Raw genomic sequence first — 22,840 nt, forward strand, 5'->3', positions numbered from 1 at the left:
AAAAAGTATGTATAATTACTTGGCTTGATCCTAAATAGTGGCAAGCAAAGTTAAATACTAATAATACTTCAGAGGACCTCTGGTGGGCTCAATGCATACAACAATAACCATCTCCTCATCCCCCTCCCTTCCCCCCACCCCCCAACATGGTCACAGTACTTAATTAATTCCAACTCAAAGCCAAAATCAAGATCTGCATTACTAAATTTACACTGTATGGCTGAAGTGAAATTAAACACAAAGCAACAGATAGAAAAATATTAACCTCTTTAATAAATTATGTCCACACAACCTTTAGAAAAGGCAGCCTTTATAATGAATATAAAGTTGTTTTTATGCTGACTTTCAAATTTCTTTTTCAAAAACCTAGAGGTTTATAGCACCTGTCTATAGTAAATGAGAAGACATTCACTGACCATGCTATTACCAGGCATCTTACAAACAAGAAGGAATTCAAGCTGGGCATGATTGGGGCAAAATGCCAAAAACAAAACTTGATTCCGTAGTTAGTTCTTTATATTTATTCTTAAAATTTCAAAGTGTTGTCAAACAGTCTAAATATCTGATACTTTCTTTTAATGCTTCAGTTGCCATTAGCACAATCCTAAAATCCTGATACGCAATAAACAGCATGTAGCTTTTTCCTGAGGCGCGTTTAAGTGTTTAGGCAAATAGAAGAACGTATCTAAATGCCACGTATGTGAAAACTTCAGGCTTTATTGAGTCACTGATTTTATCCCTTTTGACCTGCCTTTTCTCCAGCAACATCATTCCCCAAGAGATCCAAGTTCTTCTAGTTGTTTTCTTTGTGTTGTTTCTAGTTCTTCAAGTCTTTTGCGAAGCAGAGAGAGTTCCCGTTGATGCTGCTCTTCCTTAAAATGATGTAGAAAAAGTACAACAAAAGAAATATTAGAAAAAACATAACAGGCAGCAGCCTTGGCCCGCCTCTTATACAAGCCTAGGACAATCTGGGAAAGAAACGATGACCACCCTAGCAGTCAAAAAACACAGTAGCATGGGCTAACCTACTAACTACTCATCCTTCTCTTCGGCCTCAGGCTCTAGCTTTCGGCAAAACCCATAGCCTGCTCTTCTCTAGGTGTCAAATTCACTAGGGAGTGAGTTACAAAATACTAACGGCCCAGGTATACTCATATGGCAATTTTCACATGAGACCCGAGCTTGCGCTTGGTCTGAGGTTCAATTCAGTAACTAAAATCTTATGTGCTTCAAAATATTATAAAGCATAATTACTTACTAACAGACCTTCTGAAATAGGACTCCTTCAAAATGTCAGATGCCTTATACAGGTGAAAGATTTTAGAATCACATGTAGGTTTAACACTTAACTCATTAATTGGCTATGACCCTAAGCGAGTCATCATTTCATCTCTTCATGTCTGTTTCCTCATCTATGAACTGGAAATAATATTACTTGTCCTCAACATTTTCACTAGTATTAGATAAAATATTGCATGGAAAATGCATAGTACTGCATGAGTACGGTGTAAACTCTGGGTTACTCAGAATTCATTAATTAAATCTCGTATTGCCCAGTAGGAGAGGAGATTTCCCAACACCATTGCTAAAGGATAGAGTACATTCAAATCTACTTTGCTTCTCAGCAAATTTCTATGGTAAGTGAAAGGAAGAGGTTAAACATTAAGTTCGGGGCTAAGATCACATGTGAGTTGTAAGCAGATAAAAACCAAGAGAAATGTTTGACTTTTTTCCCTTAAAATAAATGCTCATACCTGCATATGTGGAGGAAAGGACAGTTCCATGGCAGGAACCATCGCTGATGACTGAAAACTAACAGGATTGATGGATGCAGTTGGAGGCATGCTAGGAACCAAAATTAGACTTCGAAATTCATTATGTCTTCTCTGTATATCCTTTAGCCTTTTTTGAAGCCTTGTATATTCTTCAAATGGAACATTTTGTCTTAAAAACACAAAAGTGTTCTTTAATAGTTTTACTGAAGAACAGTATTATAATACAAATTTAAATTATAAAAGTATTCCTAAATTCCAAGACTTATCTATATCTCTTTTTTTCTGGGGGGAGAAATGCATTTTTACTTTATTGCAAGAAAATGACCTACTCTGATATCTCACATATGTATGCTGCTGGAGAAATATATAATAAGAAAAATAGGGGTACTTAAATATTCCTGCATTCAGTTCTCAAAAAGCCATCAAGTAGCCTAAAGTTTATGTAGAAATTGCCTCCCCCAAAGGTAATAATGAAAAGGTTGCCATAGCCTTCTGTGGCTCAGTAGAACCTACACTGGAAATGGTTCTGAAGACCTGGGTTTTAATTCAGCTTTACTACTCTGCAATCTATGTGAGTGACCTTGGGCATGTCTCTTAAGCTCCGCCTTCCCATCTGTAAAATGGGAATACTCAAGCCTCTAGATTTTTGTAGGGGTTAAAAAAGGAAAAGAAATAATGTACATATAATTATATAACACCCTATAAAAGTGGCAATTTAAGAATGTGTTTAAATATTTTTAATTTCTATGTACCTCATAGATACATTATATGCACAGTAATTCTTCCCTCGTGCCTGCTTTTCCACCCAATCTCCTCCCCTTTCCTGCGCTCTCTCTTGATAATAGATAAAAATCTACTAGAAAAACAGAAACTTGACATCTGAAGCATATGCTTAGCATTGTAGACCATCAACCCATTATAAAGTTTTGTTAAAGATGTATTTATTTTGAAAAGCAGAATTACAAGGAGGGAGAGATGAGAATGATCTTCCATTTGCTAGTCCACTTCCCAAATGGCTACAATGGACAGCCAGCTGAAGCCAGGAGCCTACCACATGAGTTGTGGGGCATAAACACTGTGCCACCTTCCACTACTTTCCCCAAGCTATTAGCAGGGACCTGGATGGGAAATGGAACAGCCAGGACACAAACCTGGTGCCCCTATGGGATGCTGCTGAGGCAGGCAGTGGCTCTGCCTGCTGTGTGACACACACCGGTGCCAGATTAAAAATCTTTTTACAATTTTCCTTTCATTCCTACTGTCCAACAGAAACTAAAAGACCCTTTAAATCCCAAGAGTGCCTATCTTATAGAAGGAATCAAATAAAAGCAGGGAAGTTGATCCTTATAAAACTCATTTTTGTCAGTGAAATAATAAAAAATGGAGATTTTCATACTGGTTCAAACTAACTTAAAATGTAGGTGTGGGATCTGGCATCGTGGCATCATGGCATCCCATATGGGAGCTAGTTTAAGTCCTGGCTGCTCCACTTCCAATCCAGCTCCCTGCTAATGTGCTTGGGAAAGGAGCAGATGGCCAAGTCCTTGTATACCTGTACCCATTAGGGAGACCCAAATGGAGTTTCAGGTTCCCGGCTTTGGCCTGGCCCAACTCTGGCCATTGCGGCCATTTGGGGAGTGAACCGTGGATGGAAGATCTCTCTCTCTCTGCCTTTCAAAATAAATAAATAAATAAATAAATAAATAAATCTTTTAAGAAAAAAAGGCAGGTGTATAATATTATGATATATTAAAACACACATATTTGGCCCATGCCCCATGGTACCTGGCACACAGCTCCTAAAACTTTTATCATTTTGAGTGGTAAAGGGTATCTTTTTATGGTAATGAGAAGACTGGGAGTGGGGAGTATATAACTTCAGGATGGAGGAGGGGGTATGTAATGAAATCACCATATGAACAAAAATTGCCAGGGTTCAGGGAGCTTCTGGGTTGCCGAAAGCATGGAGGAGCCAGTACCTTTCCCACTGCATCTTGATAATACATAAAAATCTACTAGAAATGTTCTTCTGTATCTTTCATCATGAAATGGAAGATGCCAGGTAAACAAAGTGTCTCCCTCACTCTGTGAACCATTCTAGCAAATTGCTCAAACCCAAGAAAAGGGTCATAGGAACCCCTGGTTTACATCAGGTCAGTCCTGTGGAACTAAGCCTCAATCTGTAGGATCTAACACTATCTTCAGGTAGAGAGCGTCAGAACTGGATGACAGGACATCCAGCTGGTGTCTACTGGAGAACCAACTGGTATGTGCAAATAACTTCCACACATCTGGTGTCACAAGTGTTGTGCTGTGTGACAACAGGAAAAACACTTTGTTTTTTCCTATATCAAATAATAGCTAAAGCAAAGCTACCCCATTTCGGAGTGGGGGGAGGATGGCATGGAGAGACAAATCGCACTTTTCAGGCTTTCACATTTCTTTAGATGTGACTTTCCTGACCATCAATCACATGAGTAATCAAATACAGTTTCAAAACTACACAAAGTTCTGGATGATCTGCACCACAGCTGCCTAATCTTGAATTGACAATATTTAATACTAATGGTTAAGGACGAAGGAGTAAGTTGAGTTTGGTTTTACAATGAATTGGTTGGCTTCCTACTTGGGACACAGTATTATAAAGCTGGCATGAATCCCACAGTCTAGAAAGCTTGAATGTGCTAAGGAAAAAACAACCACCAACCAACCAAACAGCTGTTCACATTTCTAAGAATTAGACCCAAGAACACCAGAATACATCATAAAATATCACTGCATGATATTTAGGCATTTCCATTATAAAAAACTCCAATACTTGAATAGCTATAAATTGCTGAATGCTACCACTAATTCACTGAATTCAAAAAGATTTTTTATTAACTTGAATGGGTCATATACTGCAACTACCACTGACCTAATATAAATCTTCTCTGCTCGCAAGCTTAATGATACTGATTATTAGCCTGGGCTGGAAAACCAGAAGCTACAGCCCAGTAATAGTTTTCCACATCAGAAACCAAAAATGGACCTTTGAGTCAGAGTTTTCAGAACTCTGCAATATTCACAATGGTTTTGCCATCTCAGCACCAGGAGCTTACACTACTCCTAGTTACCATAGTTAGTGTACCAAAACTACTGAATGATCTTTCAAATTGAACCATAACACAAAAAACTGGCATGTGACAGAGAACACCAAGTTAGGAAAAATAATAAGGGATAAAGCATTAGGAGGTTATCAAATAGTTTTACAACTCTCGTAAATGAATGCTTTTTACAAAAAATTTTAAGAGCGGGTGTGGTAGTGCAGTGAGCAACTGACCCAAATCAGAGTGCCTGCTTTGAGTCCTAGCTATTTCATGCTTCAAATCCAGCTTCCTGCTAATGCACCTGGGAGGCAGTAGCTGATGGCCCAAATACTTGGGATTCCTGTCACCCGCATGGAAGACTCAGATGGAGCTCCTGGATCCTGGCTTCAACCTGGCCCAGTCCCAGCTGTTGCAGGCATTTGGGGAGAGAACAAGCATCTGGGAGATCTCTGTTATTTTCTCTTTCAAATAAATAATTTTTAAAAAAAGATTTGTTTATTTGAAAGACAGAGTTAGAGAGAGAGAGAGAGAGAGAGAGAGAAAGAGAGAATCAATCTTCTATTCACTGGTTCACTCCCCAGATGGCCACAATGGTTCAGGGCTGGGCCAGGCCAAAGTCAGGAGCCAGGAGCTTCATGCCTGTCTCCCATATGGGTGCACGAGCCCAAGCACTGGGGCCATCTTCTACTGCTTTCCCAGGCCATTAGCAGAGAGCTGGATTGGAAGTGGAGGCAGCTGGGACACGAACTGGTACCCACATGGGATGCTAATGCTGCAGGCAGTAGCTTAACCTGCTATACTACAACACCAGCCCCAATAAATAAATCTTAAAAATAAATTAAAAAACAGAGGCCAGCGCTGTGGCACAGCAGGTTAACACCCTGGTCTGAAGCACCGGCATCCCATATGGGCACCAGTTTGAGACCCATGTGCTCCACTTCTGATCCAGCTTTCTGCTGCAGCCTGGGAAGGCAGTGGAAGATGGCCCAAGTCCTTGGGCCCCTGTGCCCACGTGGGAGACCCAGAAGAAGCTCCTGGCTCCTGGCTTCGGATCGGCGCAGCTCTGGCCGTTGGGACCATCTGGGGAGTGAACCAGCAATGGAAGACCTCTCTCCGTAACTCTTTCAAATAAATAAAATAAATCTTTAAAATAAATAAATAAATAAATAACAGCTGTTTATAGATTTATAAATTATATATCAGAAACAATTATTTTATGCAGAAACAAAGTACTGTGACATCAAAATAAACACATCAGGTATACAGGATACTTTAAAATCTTTGTGAAAAATGGAATTAAGTTTGGGGCAAAAAATTTTGAAACCCACGCCTATTTTTCATAATATGCATTTTAAAAGAACTTCTTGAAAACCCCTCATATGCATGGGTTTCAAATTTTTTTGGCACCAAAATACTTAATTTTTAATGCCATAAACTTTTGAAGTACTCTTATATATACGTACAAATACATTACCTTTTTAATACCTGATTTTCTGTTTCCAATTCTTCTTTCTTTGCCTCCAGAACTTCTACTTTGTCCTGCATTCTCTTCAATTTGTTTTCATGAAGAGATTTTCTCTATAAAAGAATATGAAAATGTTAATAATCTATTTGAATAAAACTCTAAATACTATACACACTCAAAATTTTCTTTTTTTAATTTATTTTTTTGACAGGCAGAGTGGACAGTGAGAGAGAGAGACAGAGAGAAAGGTCTTCCTTTGCCGTTGGTTCACCCTCCAATGGCCGCCGCAGTCGGCGTGCCGCGCTGATCCGAAGGCAGGAGCCAGGTACTTCTCCTGGTCTCCCATGGGGTGCAGGGCCCAAGGACTTGGGCCATCCTGCACTGCACTCCCTGGCCACAGCAGAGAGCTGTCCTGGAAGAGGGGCAACTGGGACAGAATCCGGCGCCCCGACTGGGACCAGAACCTGGTGTGCCAGCGCCACAAGGCGGAGGATTAGCCTAGTGAGCCGCAGCGCCGGCCGCACACTCAAAATTTTATGTAGAGATGAATGCTTTTCATGGATACTAGGAACAAAGATTAGTATAGATGGCTCTTAACAAAAAGTGCAAAAGCAATAAATCACACATCTATTTTAAATTCCTGCTTTGACAAATAGAACTGTTCTGGATACCACACCAGAAAACTGGTTATCAGTAATTAAATTGCTACATATAAACACTCTTAAAAAGAGTAAAATTTTACAGTCTATCTGCCTATCATCTATAGTTCTTTATTCTCCCAAAAGATATCATGTGATTTAAAAAACTGAAATAAAACTTAAAAGCATTCTTGCAACTGATAAATCACTACTAAAGCAATTAAAAGATCAGAAAGCTGAGACAGCTTATGGATGCATCTCAGATTGAGAATATGCCTTTCTGGGGGAGGAAGGTTAGCACATTTGGCCTCGTAGTTAAGACACCTGCATTCCACATCAGAATGCCTGAGTCCGATTCCTACTCCCAGCTCCTGATTCCAGCTTCCTGCTAATGCAGACCCTAAGAGGCAGGGGTGATGGCTCAAGTAACTGAGTTTGTGCATCTACATGGGAGACCTGGATTGAGTTTCTGGCCCTGGCTGTTGTGGGCATCTAGGAAGTGAACCAAGACATACGTGCTCTCTTTCTCTCTCTGCCTCTCAAATAAAAATTAAAAAAAAAAAAAAAAGATTATGCCTTTCTAAATATCAAGAGGAAATATTTACAACGTTCAAGATACAAAGGGAAAAATTTCTAAGAGTAAATATTGCATTCATTAAATAATGTGGAAAAGTCCATGTATAATACAAGTGAAGTATATATGAACAAAAGTGATATTTTTCAGTTTTTTTAAAATAGACACCTATAATGTTGGAACACATTTGGCAGCTACAAACCTCTTAGATACTTGTTTCCTAACTCTGTAAACTGAAGTATAACATGCTTGCAGAAAATGAAAAGCTTTATGAAGAACCACAAAGCAAATGTTAGCATGATTAGCTCCTAAGTGCCCCTACCATTCCACCTTCCAATCATGAGTCCCTCCAACTTCTGAAAAGACAACCAATTTATTTATTTCCAAAGCTCCAGTTCAGTCTGCTTGTTTTTGACCTGCGTATGAATGGAATAACGATGTGTATTCTTTTACAAATGACAATGTTCTTTCACTCAATATTATGCTTGTGAGGTTGATCCATGTTTTTGCTTATGGGCATAGTTCATTCATTGCCACGTACTTTATTCCACTTATGACTATTACATAGTTCATTCTATTTACCTAGTCTACTGTTAAGTATCTAGGAACAAGGTATTTCAAAAAGGTCATGGACAATGGAACTAAAAGGTAAGTTTATACTGGTGCAGAAATTTTTGAAATCCATTCAGTCTTTTCATAATACATATTTTTCAATGAACTTACTGAAGCCTCCTCATACAAATAATGCTGGCATGGGCCTCCTTCTTGAGCTTGCCACTGCAAGCCTCCACAAGGTTCTCATGCTCCTCCTGTCTACTCTGGCACAGGAACTACTATTCTGCCCTCCATCACCACAGAGTTTATACGTACTCATGGGCAAGTAGGGAGTCCTCCATCTCCCCACTTACTCATGTAAAAGAAATCCTACAGCACACATACTCCTTTGTATTTGGATTTTCTCAACAATTTATCTGTATGACCAGGCCATGGTGTAATATGTCACAGTTGTTAGTTCTTTTCCAGTGTTATGTCATCATCTAATTTGCAAATATACTACATTTATCCATTTTCCTGTTGATGAAAATTGAGTTGTTTCCAGTATGGAAATAATATGATTAGTTTTTTTAAAAAAACACTCAATATGTTTTTAGTAGATGCAAGCACTCATTCTCTTAGCTGTATCTAAGGAGCAGGTTATAGAAAATATAAATGTTTTAAGAGTTTATTAGGTACTGCCAGTTGTCTAAAGTGGTTCTACAGCTTACAAGCTAGTCAGCAGTGTGTGAGTTCTAACTGCTCTACATCCTTTCCAATACATGGTACAGTCAGTCTTTTAAATTTTAGCTGTTTTGATAGAACACGGTTTTAATTTGTGTTTTCCTGATAGCAAAGATATTAAGTTTTCTTACATAAGTTGCCATCCAAATATCCTCTGTGTGTGTTTGTGTATGTGTATGAGAAGTGCCCATCCCAGTCTTTTGCCCATGGACACAAAAATTTTGAGTAATCTCTTAATGATTTGGAAGAGGCTTTTGTTGTTGTTGTTTGTTTTGATATACTCAGAATACTAATCCGTTTTTCATATACTCATATGTATTGCAGATTGACCTTTTTCTGTAACATTTTCTTTCTTGTAAAAGAATTCTTTGATAAAAAGCTGTTCTTAATAAAATCCAACTGATCAATCATTAGTTTTATGGCTAATGCTATATGTGTACTCTTTAAGAAATCTTCACTTACTCTAAATCCTAAAATTTTCTGCAAGATTTTCTTCTAGCTGCTTTGTTTCACTTGCCACATTTAGGTAATCTCTATTTATGTTGTGAGGTTGGGCTCACTCAATATTCTTTATTCACTCAATATTCTTTATTTAAAAGACAATCCCTTCCTTCTTAAAACACAGCTGTAGCTTCCCAGTAAATTAGTTGCCCATACACATGTGGGTCTATTTCTGGACTCTATTCTGTTCCATTTGTCTGTCTGTCTATCCTTATACCAAATATGCAACACTGTTTCAACTACTATAGTTTATAGTAAGTGTTGTTCTAGTAGGTGAGTTCTTCTAACTTAACTGTCCTTAAAGAGCGTACTGTTATTCTAGTCCTTCAAATTTTCACATGGATTTTAGAATCTACTTTCTAATTTTCATTTAAAAAACTACTGAGATTTACTTAGAATTACATTTAATATATGGATTAGTTTGGGAAGACCTGACATCTTACTAATATTGAGTCTACCAAGCCATGAACATGGTATAACTTTTTCTTAATTTAGGCATACTTTAATTTGCCTTAGCAATGTATGTGTTTTTCAATGTAAATTGTGCACATCTTCAATTAGATTTGATTCTAGGTATTCTTAAAGCTATTGTAGATGGCATTTAAATATTCTATTTTCAAATTGCTTGTGTGTTTGTAAAGAAAGACAATTGGTATTAGTTACCTGACCAGAACTTAGCAATTTTTAAAATTCATATTAAGTTTACTGACATTTTATGCACACATGATGTCACTAAGAATGACAATTTTATTTTATTCATTTCATTCATTTCTTTTTCTTGCCTTTTTAGCCTGGCTGTAACTTCCAATAAAATACTGAACAACTTGGTTACAGTAGACAAACTTGGCTTGTTTTTGAACTTGAGTGAGAGAATCATTCAGTATTTAGTTAGTACCTATACTGTTGGCTGAAGGATTTTTGTAGATACTGTTTATTGTACTGAAAATTCCTTTCTATTCCTTCTTTGATACAAGTTTTTTAATCATGAAAGGGTGTTTAATTTTGTAAAATTTTTTCTGCATCTATGAAGATACTCATAGTATTTTTTTCTGTTAAGAGTGAATTACAGGGCCGGCGCCGTGGCTCAATAGGCTAATCCTCCACCTTGCGGCGCCGGCACACCGGGTTCTAGTCCCGGTTAGGGCGCCGGATTCTGTCCCGGTTGCCCCTTTTCCAGGCCAGCTCTCTGCTATGGCCAGGGAGTGCAGTGGAGGATGGCCCAGGTGCTTGGGCCCTGCACCCCATGGGAGACCAGGAAAAGCACCTGGATCCTGGCTCCTGCCATCGGATCAGCGCGGTGCGCCGGCTGCAGCGGCAGCCATTGGAGGGTGAATCAACGGCAAAAGGAAGACCTTTCTCTCTCTGTCTCTCTCTCTCACTGTCCACTCTGCCTGTCAAAAAAAAAAAAAAACAAAAACAAAACAAAACAAAAAAAAAAGAGTGAATTACAATGACCAATTTTGCATATTAAGACACTTGTGTACCTAGAATAAATCTGACATTTCATAATATATTATCAATATATTATTGGATCCAGTTTGCTAATATTCATGATTTTTTACATCTATGTTTATGACACAATTTTCTTTTCTTCTGATGATTGTATCAATTTTGAACTTCAAAAAATAAGTGGAAATATATTTCCTCTTTTTCTGTTAGCTGGTAAAGTTAAGATTGTTATTTCTTTTTCTCTGTAGGAAGTTTTTAATTAAGGATTACATTTAAAAAATAGACACAAGACTATTCAGATTTCCTAATTCTTCTTAGTTTTGTTAAATGTTCTTAAACTATTTCTTTATAACGTCTCTCAAATTTCCCTACTTTTTTTGTTTGTTTTTGTTTTTGTTTTTTTGTTTTTGACAGGCAGAGTGGACAGTAAGGGAGAGAAATTTTCCCTACTTTTCATCTGACACATATTCTTTATTCTGTTATAATTCCACTTAAATCCAGCTAGAATACTTCATAGTTTTCTTTTTCTTACCTACCAGTATATTCTGGTTTTTGTTTTTTCCTTCAAAATAGCTCCTGTCATTACCTTCTACCTTCTTTACTATACTCCTGGTCCCAATTCCAGATGTTTTCTCTCACTTTAAGTTTACTGTATCAGCTTCCTAATGGGTCTCCCTTTCTTCAGGTTTTCTGTCTGGCACAGTGGTTCTCAAACTTTAGTGTCTGTACAGATCACCTGGGAGTGACTAACAGTATCACTGAGGTCATTCTCACACATTATCTTCTTTCTCCAACTAGTTATATGATCATCGAAGGTTAGCAGGGGTCATGGCTACCATCTCCCCCTTAGCGTACGGCACAATGCAAAGGCACACAACACACTGAGTAAGATACTCTGTAATGTCAAGACTGATTTATCTTTTCTTTTTTTCTCCTGAAAACATCCATAACAGAATCTGCCTAAAAAGGAAAAAAAAACTAATAAGCATACTCCAATAGATGCCTCTTCATACTTTCACTTCAACATCGAGTAAGAAATGAGGAACTGATACACAGAGGAGCCATCACTCACAGAAGGGCAATCTCAACTTAAGACGCTTGATCAAGCTGTTTCCAACAAATCAACACAGTAAAACATCATTTATACCAAGGACCCTACCTAAAAACACTCAAAATAACAGCTTTATGCTTAGGATCTTGGAGTTCTTAAAGATACAATATATACACATTCAGATAGCAGTGTGCCATCTCATCTAGCCTGGGGGGTTAAAATTAAGTTGTTACTCTCTAGTTGTAAAAAGTCTTCACAGAGTAACAACTCTAAAGGATTATGATTTCTAACCTAGGGTTCAATCTTTATGACTTCTTTAAGTCCTACTGTGTAACAAAGTTATGATTCTTGCCATTTAAATAATCAGTGTAAAAAGCCTGTGCATTGTTATGAATTAAATTTGTGTAATCTTATAGTAAAAGTAATATTAAAGCATTATCTTTAACTTGAAGGGAAAGGGTGAGTTAATTTGGTAAGTAGTCTGACTTAAAAAATAAGATTTATATGGACCACAGCTATGAGAAAAGCAGAAAGTATATAGAATCAAAAAAACTGGGAAATTAAAGAGTACAGCACAATGGAAAGAACAGCAGTCCAGGGGCTGGCGTTGTGGAGTAGTGGTAAAGCTGCCACCTGTCACGCTGGCATCCCATATGGGCGCCCATTCAAGTCCTGGCTGCTCCTCTTCCAATCCAGCTTCCTGCTAGTAGCCTGGGAAAGGCAGCGGAGTATGGCCCAAGTCCTTGGGCCCCTGCACCCATGTAGGAGACCTGGAAGAAGCTCCTGGCTCCTGGCTTCAGCCTGGCCCAGCCATGGCTGTTGCAGCTATGTAGGGAATGAACCAGCAAATGGAAGATCTCTTTCTCTCTCCCTCTCTCCCTGTCTCTCTGTAACTCTGTCAAGTAGATAAATAAATCTTTAAATATAATAAAATTTATAAAAAGAAAAAAGACCACCGGTCCATGAGCAGAAAGGTATAGATTTTAGTCAGGGCTTCAACTCTTATTATCAAGTTATCTTACATACCTACCACTGCAGTTTCCTAATCTGGAAAAACTATCTGAATGCTGAGATCACTTCCAACCCTAAAATTAAATATACTTGTATATTTTAATAGTATTCCTATGTCACATTTAATTAACTAAAAATTTAATTAATTAAATTTTTATTTACATTAATTAATGTAAAACAATTAGCTCCTAGTGGTGGTGTCTTACACAGTGGGACAGATCTCGATCATAATTATTCATGGGGCTGGTACTGTGGCACAGTGGGTAAAGCCGCTGCCTGCAATGCAGGCATCCCATATGGGCGCTGGTTTGAGCCTCGGCTGCTCCACTTCCAATCCAGCTCTCTGCTATGGCCTGAGAAAGCAGTAGAAGATGGCCCAAATCCTTGGGTCCCTGCACCACATAGGAGACCCAGAAGAAGCTCCTGGTTCCTGGCTTCAGATCGTTGTAGCTCCAGCTATTGCGGCCATGTGGGGAGTGAACCAGTGGATGGAAGACTTTCTCTCTTTCTGCCTCTCTCTAACTCTGCCTTCAAATAAATGGAGTATGGCCCAAGTCCTTGGGCCCCTGCACCCATGTAGGAGACCTGGTATAAATAAAGCTTTAAAAAATAATTATTCATTAAGTTGACATTAATGCTTTCCCATGATGTAGTCATAATCCACAGATCACATCTTACAAAGTGAAATGAAGGGCTGGCATCAAGAAACATTCCTTAACAGAGTGCCAGCTTGAGACCTGGCTCCACTTCTGACCCAGCTTCTTAATAAAGTGCCCAGGAAAGCAGCAGATGATGGTCCAAGCACTTGGGCCCCTGTCACCCATGTGGGAAACCAGAGTTCCTGGCTTCTGGCTTCAGTATGGCCCAGCCTTGGCTACTGAAGCCACTGGGGAGTAAACTAGGGACAGAAGATCTCTCTATGCATCTCTCCTTCTCTGTCACTCTGCCTTTCAAATAAATAAATATTTTTTTAAAAAAAACTGAAATAAGTATTTACTATGTTCACATCATTTGACAGGTATTTCAGTAGGAAAAATATTCATCCCTGGTCACAGTACTGATGAAATGTTATATTGCAGGTTTTTAAACTATCATCTCCTAACCTCTTCCTGGTATACCTATGATTAACTGATAATCTCTCTCACCACTGGATGTCACTTTTGCTCCAAAAGAAGTCAACCCAAACTAACCTCTGGAATTAGAATCTGAGTTCATACTTATCTGTAAAACCTCAAATGGAGACATACTGCATCATGTGTGGGACTCTGTATGTACACACACACATTCTCTATTATGTTCCTCCCCATACTCTGATCCAAGAGAACTACTGAATCACTGCCATAGTACTACATTACTGACAGGACACACTACATCCCTTGGTTTTGTTGATTAGAAAAATAGTTGTGGCCGGCGCCGCAGCTCAATAGGCTAATCCTCCACCTAGCAGCGCCGGCACACCGGGTTCTAGTCCCAGTCGGGGCGCCAGATTCTTTCCCGGTTGCCCTTCTCCCAGGCCAGCTCTGCTGTGGCCCGGGAAGGCAGCAGAGGATGGCCCAAGTGCTTGGGCCAGGAGAAGCACATGGCTCCTGCTTTCGGATCAGCTCAGTGCGCCGGTTGCAGCACGCCAGCCATGGCGGCCATTGGAGGGTGAACTAACGGCAAAAGGAAGACCTTTCTCTCTCTCTCTCTCTCTCTCTCTCTCTCACTATCCACTCTGCCTATCAAAAAAAAAAAGAAAAGAAAAGAAAAAATAGTTGTAACCTATGGACTTAAATGCATCATCTGGTCACATTAATTCAATGACACCTTGGACTGTTTCCAAGAAAATAGATTCTAGAGAAAAGTATGCCTGCAATGGTAAAAGTTAAAAAGGTTCAAGGCTGCGTGAACTATCATGGCTGCTCCCATGTCCCCCTGCTCAGGGCAAGGAGACATTCGCCCCTGTATTTTTGAGTTGGACACAAAAAAGCCGTTTTAATCACAAAGTTTTACATATACTGCTTAAGCATAGTGCAAGGAAGTCCAAACACACAATAATTTACGTGAAGAATGAGTTAAGAAGACTTATATGGCTTGGCTTGAACACGTTATTCCTCTGAAAAATACCATCTCTGGGAAAATACAAAATGTCTCGAAACAAAATAAAGAAGAAATTTGCTGAATGGTTTGGATTTTCCCAATTAATCCCCACCAGGTTAACAGCAAAGTGTACTGTTTAAATATCAAATGAAACATATCACTAAAATCTCAGATTCAATTGCAAATTTTATCCCCTTGAAATAGTTAATTATGCTTCACTCCACAGAAATCCCTTTAGTAACAACCACTTGCCTTTTTCTGGGCAATTGCAGCTCTCTGCAGTTTCTCTTTAGCTTGATTATATTTCTCTTCTCTCTCTGTGATATGTTCCTGAAGCTTACGCTTTTCCTTCAGCCACTCCGTGTTCTTCTCATCCATTGTCCTGGCAGATATATGTAGGCAAAAACTCTTAGGCTTAAGTAGACACCATTACAAGCACAAGGAAGCTCACGACCTGCCTGACCACATCCTTTAACCAACTGTAGACATTCTTGTAAGGCTACACAATGATGCTAATACATTGTTACTGAGCACGTATAAAACAGGCACCGTGCTTAGAACAACAAAATGTACTATGTCATGTATTCTCATATTAGTCAACTTTTTGGCCTTACTACAAAATACCTAAGACAGGCCAGTTATGAGAGAAGGCGGTTTATTCCGGCTCACAATTTTGGAGGTTCACAGCCCCAGATCAGGCATACCCATTGGTTTGGCAGAGTCTGGTGAAGCCAGCAGATGGCAACGGCAGAGCTTGTGCAGAGTAATGATCATGTGATGACTCAGGGAGCAGAAAGAGAGTCTGGACTCAACTCACACTTTTTTTTTTTTTTTTTTTTTTTTGGACAGGCAGAGTGGATAGTGAGAGAGAGACAGAGAGAAAGGTCTTCCTTTGCCGTTGGTTCACCCTCCAATGGCCGCTGCAGCCAGTGCACCGCGCTGATCCGATGGCAGGAGTCAGGTACTTATCCTGGTCTCCCATGGGGTACAGGGCCCAAGCACTTGGGCCATCCTCCACTGCACTCCCTGGCCACAGCAGAGAGCTGTCCTGGAAGAGGGGCAACCGGGACAGAATCCGGCGCCCCGACCGGGACTAGAACCCGGTGTGCTGGCGCCGCAAGGCGGAGGATTAGCCTAGTGAGCCGCGGCGCTGGCCCCAACTCACACTTTTATAACCAAACGTCACTTGACAACCTTCCAAGTGCATGCCACACTTGACCTAAGGACCTCCCACTGTACCCACCTCCTAGACACCATAACTCGATTAGGTTTTCACCTTTTGGTACCATCAACTTATGGCTTTGGGCTTTAACTGTCTAGATGAGTTTGGGAGCCATATCCTATTCAAATCGTAGCATTTTTCATGAAGAGGCTCAGAGTTAGGTACTGCTGTTACATCCTTTTGGTAGATGTAGAAACTAAGGTTTAGTGTTTATTGTTTTTAATTTTATTTTTTGTTTTATTTTGTTTATTGGCTTAGTGTTTATTGTTGATGAACTGACATCCAGTAAGTGGTAGGAAAACACTTGATAATCAGGTGACTATAAAAATTTGGTCTAATAAAGTTGGTTAAAATCAAGCCTGGTATCAAATCTGAATGCAGTATACTTTCTGACTATAATAAAATTCATATATATGATACTTAAGGTAATATATTAATAATCTATATTCCTAAGGTTATTCTGCATACTTTATATGATTTTTAATATCTGTACTACAGGCAGTAAAAATGAGAGCAGCATGGGGCCAGCAACATGGTTACAGCTGCCACCTGCGATAGCAGCATCCCACATGGGCGCTGCTTCCTGTCCCAGCCGCTCCACTGCCAATCCAGCTCCTTGAAAACAGCCTGGGAAAAGCAGAAGCTGGTCCAAGTGGGCGGGTCCCTGCCACCCATGTGTTAGGCCTGGTTCAGCCCTTCTCATGTGGCTACTTGTGGAATGATCCAGAAGACGGAAGACCTCTCTGTCTCACCCTCTCTCTTTCAAATAAACAGATATCTTTTCTTAAAAAAAAAAAAAAGAGAGAGAGAGAATAATAAATCCTGAGAAGTTAGATTATTTGCCTAAGGTCTTAAGATAAACCTAGAATGAAAATCATATTCTACTGACCACTAGTCTGGCTATTTTCTTCTACAGGATTCAGAAACCAATAATTAATTACTTCAACTTGCTAACTACACTGTCATTAGAATTCCTAAGTTCATGTCAATCAAATACTTGAGGATTCCAAGATACAAGTTTGTTTCTTTTGTTTTTTGTAAAATAAAGAAAAATAAGTTAAAACTCTCAGGACTGTTGCAACTTATTTTGGATATATATCTTGCTTATTTCCTTTTCTTGAGATTCAATCCCATATATGAAACCATGGGCAAATCTTAAAATATGAAATAACAGAGAAAATGAAGGAAAAGGTTTCATGTGGTAGGAAAGTCTTAATAACAAACTTGAAAAGAACAATGTTTTGAAGATTAAAATAAAAACTTATAGTACCAACATATTATAAAGGCAAAGCAAATAAAACAGCACAGTGTTCTGCCAAATCTAAACAAAATCTTACAGAGTATACAAAATCTTGAATATTGCCAAAATAATTCTTTCCATAACAGTCTCTATATAGTCTACTATTAGCAACTTTCAAATTTTCAAAAAAATAAACACATAAATTAGTTTTTCAAAGGGAAAATCTAAGAGACTAGTTTTAATTCTAGGAAGTGAGTTTTGTGCATCAAAAATAAAAATAAAAAAGCACAACCAAGCTATTCTATCCCCTGATTTAAATTTCTAAAATAGGAAATATTTGGTTTACTCAATGAATACAAAAGTTTTTCTCTGAGTGTTTTCAGAACACTGTGATCAGGCAGAATTTTAAAAGCTCAATATATGGAAATGTAATTATCAGAGGGTATCTGTAACTTGTTCCTAAAACCCATCCAACCCTGGAAGTATCAAAGTAACCACATACAACACAGAAGAAAAAACAGCTTGTACATAAAAAAGAGCAAACTCTACTTTTTAACTGTCCGTTGTGCGTTTTCGGCTTGGTCTCTGAGATTCTGGCATTCTTGCTTTAATCTCTCCACCATTTCCTTCAGCATTTGGTTTGAATTCAGCAATTCATTCTCTGACCGCGCCAGCGAGGCTACCTGAATCTGCAAACTACTGACTTGCTTATAAGGCAAGACAGAACAGGAACATGAGGTCACTAAACAAACCCAGTCAGTTATGAGAGAAGCAGAGATCAGTAAGCACCTCCCCTCACAAGTGCCCTACCCAGCAGGCACACGTTAAATGAGATCATAAATAGCAGTCAGTAAGATCGGTTCCTGCTGCAACTAAAGACTACAAAAACCACTCTCCTGAAGGAGTCCCCTCGCTGCTTCCCCAGATAAGCGGACCAGAAAAGGTGTGTGCTGGGAATGGGGAGACGTGTCAGGAGGAGAGTGGGGACGTCAGTGAGGCTCCTGTCACACTAGGCTCCCTCTAGTTTTCTAGGAGAGACAGATTTTAAAAACAAGTCACCTAGGAAAGCAGCTGAAGAAACTGCTTCCCCTTTCCAGTACCCTGAGACAAGCACCCCTTCCACGAGTGCTGTAAGAGCAGAGCAGTCAGCAACTGTTTAAGTGCAGGAAGGATCCTTCTCACACCTTTTTTTTTTTTTTTTAAGATTTCTTTATTTATTTTTAAAGTCAGAGAGACAAAGAGAGACGAAGAGACACAGCAAGATCTTTCCACCCACTGGTTCACTACCCATAGGGCCCCAACAGCCAGGACTGAGCCAGGCCAACGCCAGTAGCCAGAAGCCTCATCTGGTTCTCCCACAGGGGTGCAGAGGCCCAAGCAGTTGCACCATCCTCTGCTGCTTTTCCCAGGCCATTAGCATGCAGCTGGATCAGAAGCAGAGAGTCAGGACACGAACCAGCACACATGTGGGTGTACAAGTAGCAGCTTCACCTGCTGTGCCACAATGCCACTCCCATTCTCAAACTACTTTTAAAAGGTTTCCAAGCAATGGCCTTGATAGCCATTTTTCAAATAATGCCACTCCAGACTTTCCTTCATCCAAACTGACTTTTATTTGGGAGTACTTTTTCTCATGAAAAGTAGGTAATTATCTAGTAAAAGATTAACGAGCTAGAAAGAGTCACAGTGCTTCTAAGTTATACTCAAATAAATTTTCATTTAGGACAATTTCATCCATTTCCCTATAAGTAATAAATAATAAAAGTTCTCATTTTTCCTTTAATTCCTTTCACCTCTTTAAGCCTTTCTCTGAGAATTCAGAGCAAAAAGTCAAAAGACAGGAATCAAAAGAACCCATTATGAGATTCAAGGATCAAAAGAAACAAGTTTTTCTTCATGCAATAAATTAAATAAATGGGAAATTATCCCATCATTTCCTGATGGTAGCAAAGCCAAGTAAGTTAAGACTCTACAGTTATAGAGCAACTGCTCGCCAAATGAAGGAAAATGGTATGTCTCAGATTTCTACTTTGGAATGAACTCCTCTATGTAGAACTATACATTCCTTATGTTTAACTCAAGTGGCAAATATTCAGTCTACATTACAGCTGCCCAAACAGGCAACCTCCAACAAGCTTAACATCTCTTCATATCCACAGGATGAAGCAAAGTCCAACACCAACTATACCACATAACTTTCTCTTAGAGTATCAGATATTATGCCCTCCTTGTTAAGAATTAGAAACCATAGGGGCTGGCACTGTGGTACAGCGGATTAAAGCCCTGGCCTGAAGCGCTATCATCCCATATGGGTGCTTGTTCAAGTCCCGGCTACTCCTCTTCCAATCCAGCTCTCTGCTGTGGCCTGGGAAAGCAGTGGAAAATGGCCCAAGTCCTTGGGCCCCTGCACCCACATGGGAGTCCCAGAAGAAGCTCCTAGCTCCTGGCTCCTGGCTTCGGATCAGCGCAGCTCCGGCCGTTGCGGCCATCTGGGGAGTGAACCAGCAGATGGAAGACCGATCTCTGTCTCTGCCTCTCTTTGTAACTCTTTCAAATAAATAAAATAAATCTTTAAAAAAAAAGAATTAGCAACCATAACTGTGCATACAAAGGAGCACTGGTTATCTTGAAATCAAAAATCTTAAAAATAGAATCTTCATTACTTCATAATTTATAAGAAAAACCTTTTAAACAAAAAAATTCAGGAAAGAATAGTCTTTCACATTCTAACTTTAAATAAACCTTTCCCGAATCCAAATAACTAATTAAAATATAAATTTACTTCCATAAACAACAACTCCCAAATTTCATAGGGGTACATTAAGGAATACTTCATGGAATAAACACAAAGTTTTAGATGAATTATTCACACAATTTAAAGCCTGAATGGTATTTCTATTCAATTTAAAAAATTCAAAATATCAAAATATTGCCTTTAATTATAATTAAAAAATGTCATGAGCTACAGCATATATATATACATCTACATATATATATAGAAAGAAAGCAGCAGCTAGTAAAAGAAATTTACTAAATTAAGGTTTAAACATTTTTATCTTTACATATCAACCACTTTAAAATGCTGTCAATTGTAAAACTGATACGTAAAATTACAACAAATGTGCAAAACACAGATTTTTAAAAATACTTAAAGACAAAAGCAAACTGTATGCTAAAATCATACCTGTTTCAAATCAGAATTTTCATTTTTTTCTTTCTCTGCTTTTTCAATATCCACAATTTGTTGCTGAAGTTTTAACCTAAAACCACAACACAACAAAAGACATTGTTAAGAATCCATGGTTGATTTATTTCACTGGATGAAACGTGAAGCCATCATTTTCCTGATACCAGGCATCGTGCTATGCAAAGTAGTAAATATAACCACAAACATCTAGACTTAGGGCAGCAAGCTTATGATCAAATACAACTAAAATGCAACACAAGTTACTTCTTTCACAATAGGGAAATTTACAAACTATGCCCACAGAGAGGATGAGAAATCAAGTCTATCCCAGGGCATCAGAGAAAACTATATGGAGATTAAAAAGTTGACAGGTAGGTTACGGACGAACATAGTGAACAGGCTGAACAAGTGGTCCTCAGTGGAAAAACTGAAAGAATGTGTTGCTAACGCGTAAGACAGCAGTCTGTTAGAAGAAGTCATTTTATATCTATAAAAAATTTTATAATTTACACAATGCTTTCAGACTCACTTCCACTTTACAAGGCTACAGATTTAAAAGAAAACTATACAAGGCACCATACTTTATTCTAGAAAATATTTTATGAGCTTTGTGTCCCCGAGATGGGTGAACACTTAGAAAATACTGCCCCTTCTCAAGGAGAACGATACATCCTGAGCCAGAGCCTTAAAATGCAGAGCACTTCTGGGGACCACATGACTCATCTCATGAGGAAGGCTTCATGCTAATCAGGTTTGGCAGGATAGGGCCCCCAACATCCTACTTCTGAAAATTCTTCACTTAGCTCAAATAGAATTCATCTGGCACTTGTTATTTATAGGCTGGCATTATTAGCATATCTTATCTGCCCAAAATAATATGCTTAATGGGACTATAACACTCTCAGAAAGCTAAGGCTGTGCTTCTATCAATTCAATAAATATTTGTTGATGGGCTGAATGAACCAACCTAGATCCGCATGAGACACTGTCCAGATGACTGGACAACATTACATGGAAAAACCCTGAAGATATGACCTATAGCTTCATGATTCATTTAGACATAAACACTGGAAACAAGGCTCCAATAGACTATGCCACCTGGGTTCCGCCTTTGTTCCTTTGTCAGTACCAACCACATTCTTATTTCACAATTCTGGCTACAGTGTCAACTGGCGCATTTCATACAATCAATGCTTAAAAATGCTATTAATTTCGTGCTTTTAGGTTACTGAGTTAATACAGTTTCTTTCTACAAAATCAAGATGATGGAAACAAACAAGAAAACTCTGGGCCCTAGCTCAGGTCCATTTAGAAAACTTGAGTCCCAAGTACATAGTAGATCAGGTCAAGAACTTAGATATATGAGATGCAAGACCCAGTTTAAAAGCATTCCTGGCCTGAATGCTTTCTAAATAAGTTCTACAAATATGAAGAAAAACAATAGTGCCCTATATAGAAAAGCTTAAACTAAGGAAGCCTATAGTAAAGAGCATCTGCACAGAGCTGGCGCTGTGGCTTAGTGGGCGTAGCTGCTGCCTGGGATGCCAGTATCCCATATGGGCACCAGTTCGAGTCCTGGCTGCTCTAATTTCCATCCAGCTCCAGGCTAACGGACTGGAAAAGCAGAAGACAGCCCAAATGTTTGAGCCTCTGCTACCCGCATGGATGACCCAAATGAAACTCCTGGGTCCTGAAGCCTGGTCCAGCCTGGCTGCTGCAGCCATCTGGGAAGTGAACCAGCACACAGACCATCTTTTTCTGTAAATCTTTCAATATAAATAAATAAACCTTAAGAAACGGAGTATCCGCAAATCATTAAAACAGAAGAATAACATCACCATTGTGGGGCAGGTTACAACAGATGACATACATGGCCTCTGTTCATCTTGCTGAAGCAGTTTAGAATCTAATACTGATATGATGGGGGGGGGGGAGCATCAGTCCATTATTTAACATCACTACATTTAGGATTCTAATAGATTGTAGAATTTAACAGATATTATCAGAGATATGTAAGAATAAGACAAATGGTCTTAATTCCACGAACCAAAGAGTTCACTAAAGGAAGATTCCAGGGATCATGGTGCAGCAAGTTAGGCCCCTTCTTCCTATACCACATCCCATACTGCAGCATGGATTTGAGTCAGATCCATTTCCTGCTAATGCACCTGTGAAGGCAGCAGAGGATGGCCCAAACAGGGCCCCTGGCACCCACAGGAATCAAAAGAGGACCTGGGGCCGTAGGTTAATCCTCCACCTGCAGTGCCGCCATCCCATATGG

At 39.2% G+C, this 22,840-nt stretch overlaps 1 protein-coding gene across 12 annotated transcripts in view; it reads right to left on the reverse strand.

Annotated features, from left to right (window-relative positions):
* Positions 1 to 250: 250 nt before the first annotated feature.
* CEP83 (centrosomal protein 83) overlaps positions 251 to 22,840 on the reverse strand; it is a 194,503-nt gene continuing 171,913 nt past the window's right edge. For 8 of the 12 annotated variants that reach the window (XM_089308763.1, XM_089308758.1, XM_070052706.2 and 5 more), the window contains 6 exons: positions 20,557 to 20,632; positions 17,922 to 18,079; positions 15,163 to 15,292; positions 6,339 to 6,442; positions 1,755 to 1,944; positions 251 to 872 (listed from right to left, as the gene is read on the reverse strand). In XM_089308763.1, coding sequence (XP_089164889.1) covers positions 768 to 872; positions 1,755 to 1,944; positions 6,339 to 6,442; positions 15,163 to 15,292; positions 17,922 to 18,079; positions 20,557 to 20,632 — 763 coding nt within the window. In that variant the 3' untranslated portion in view covers positions 251 to 767. Of the gene's footprint in view, positions 873 to 1,754; positions 1,945 to 6,338; positions 6,443 to 15,162; positions 15,293 to 17,921; positions 18,080 to 20,556; positions 20,633 to 22,840 lie in introns of those variants that run through there. The other 4 variants (XR_016216931.1, XR_016216930.1, XM_089308764.1 and 1 more) reach the window with 3 other exon arrangements.

This window comes from Oryctolagus cuniculus, chromosome 11 (genome assembly GCF_051225735.1).
Source record: "Oryctolagus cuniculus isolate XC-2025 breed Fujian yellow rabbit chromosome 11, ASM5122573v1, whole genome shotgun sequence".
NCBI classification, from domain to species: domain Eukaryota; kingdom Metazoa; phylum Chordata; class Mammalia; order Lagomorpha; family Leporidae; genus Oryctolagus; species Oryctolagus cuniculus.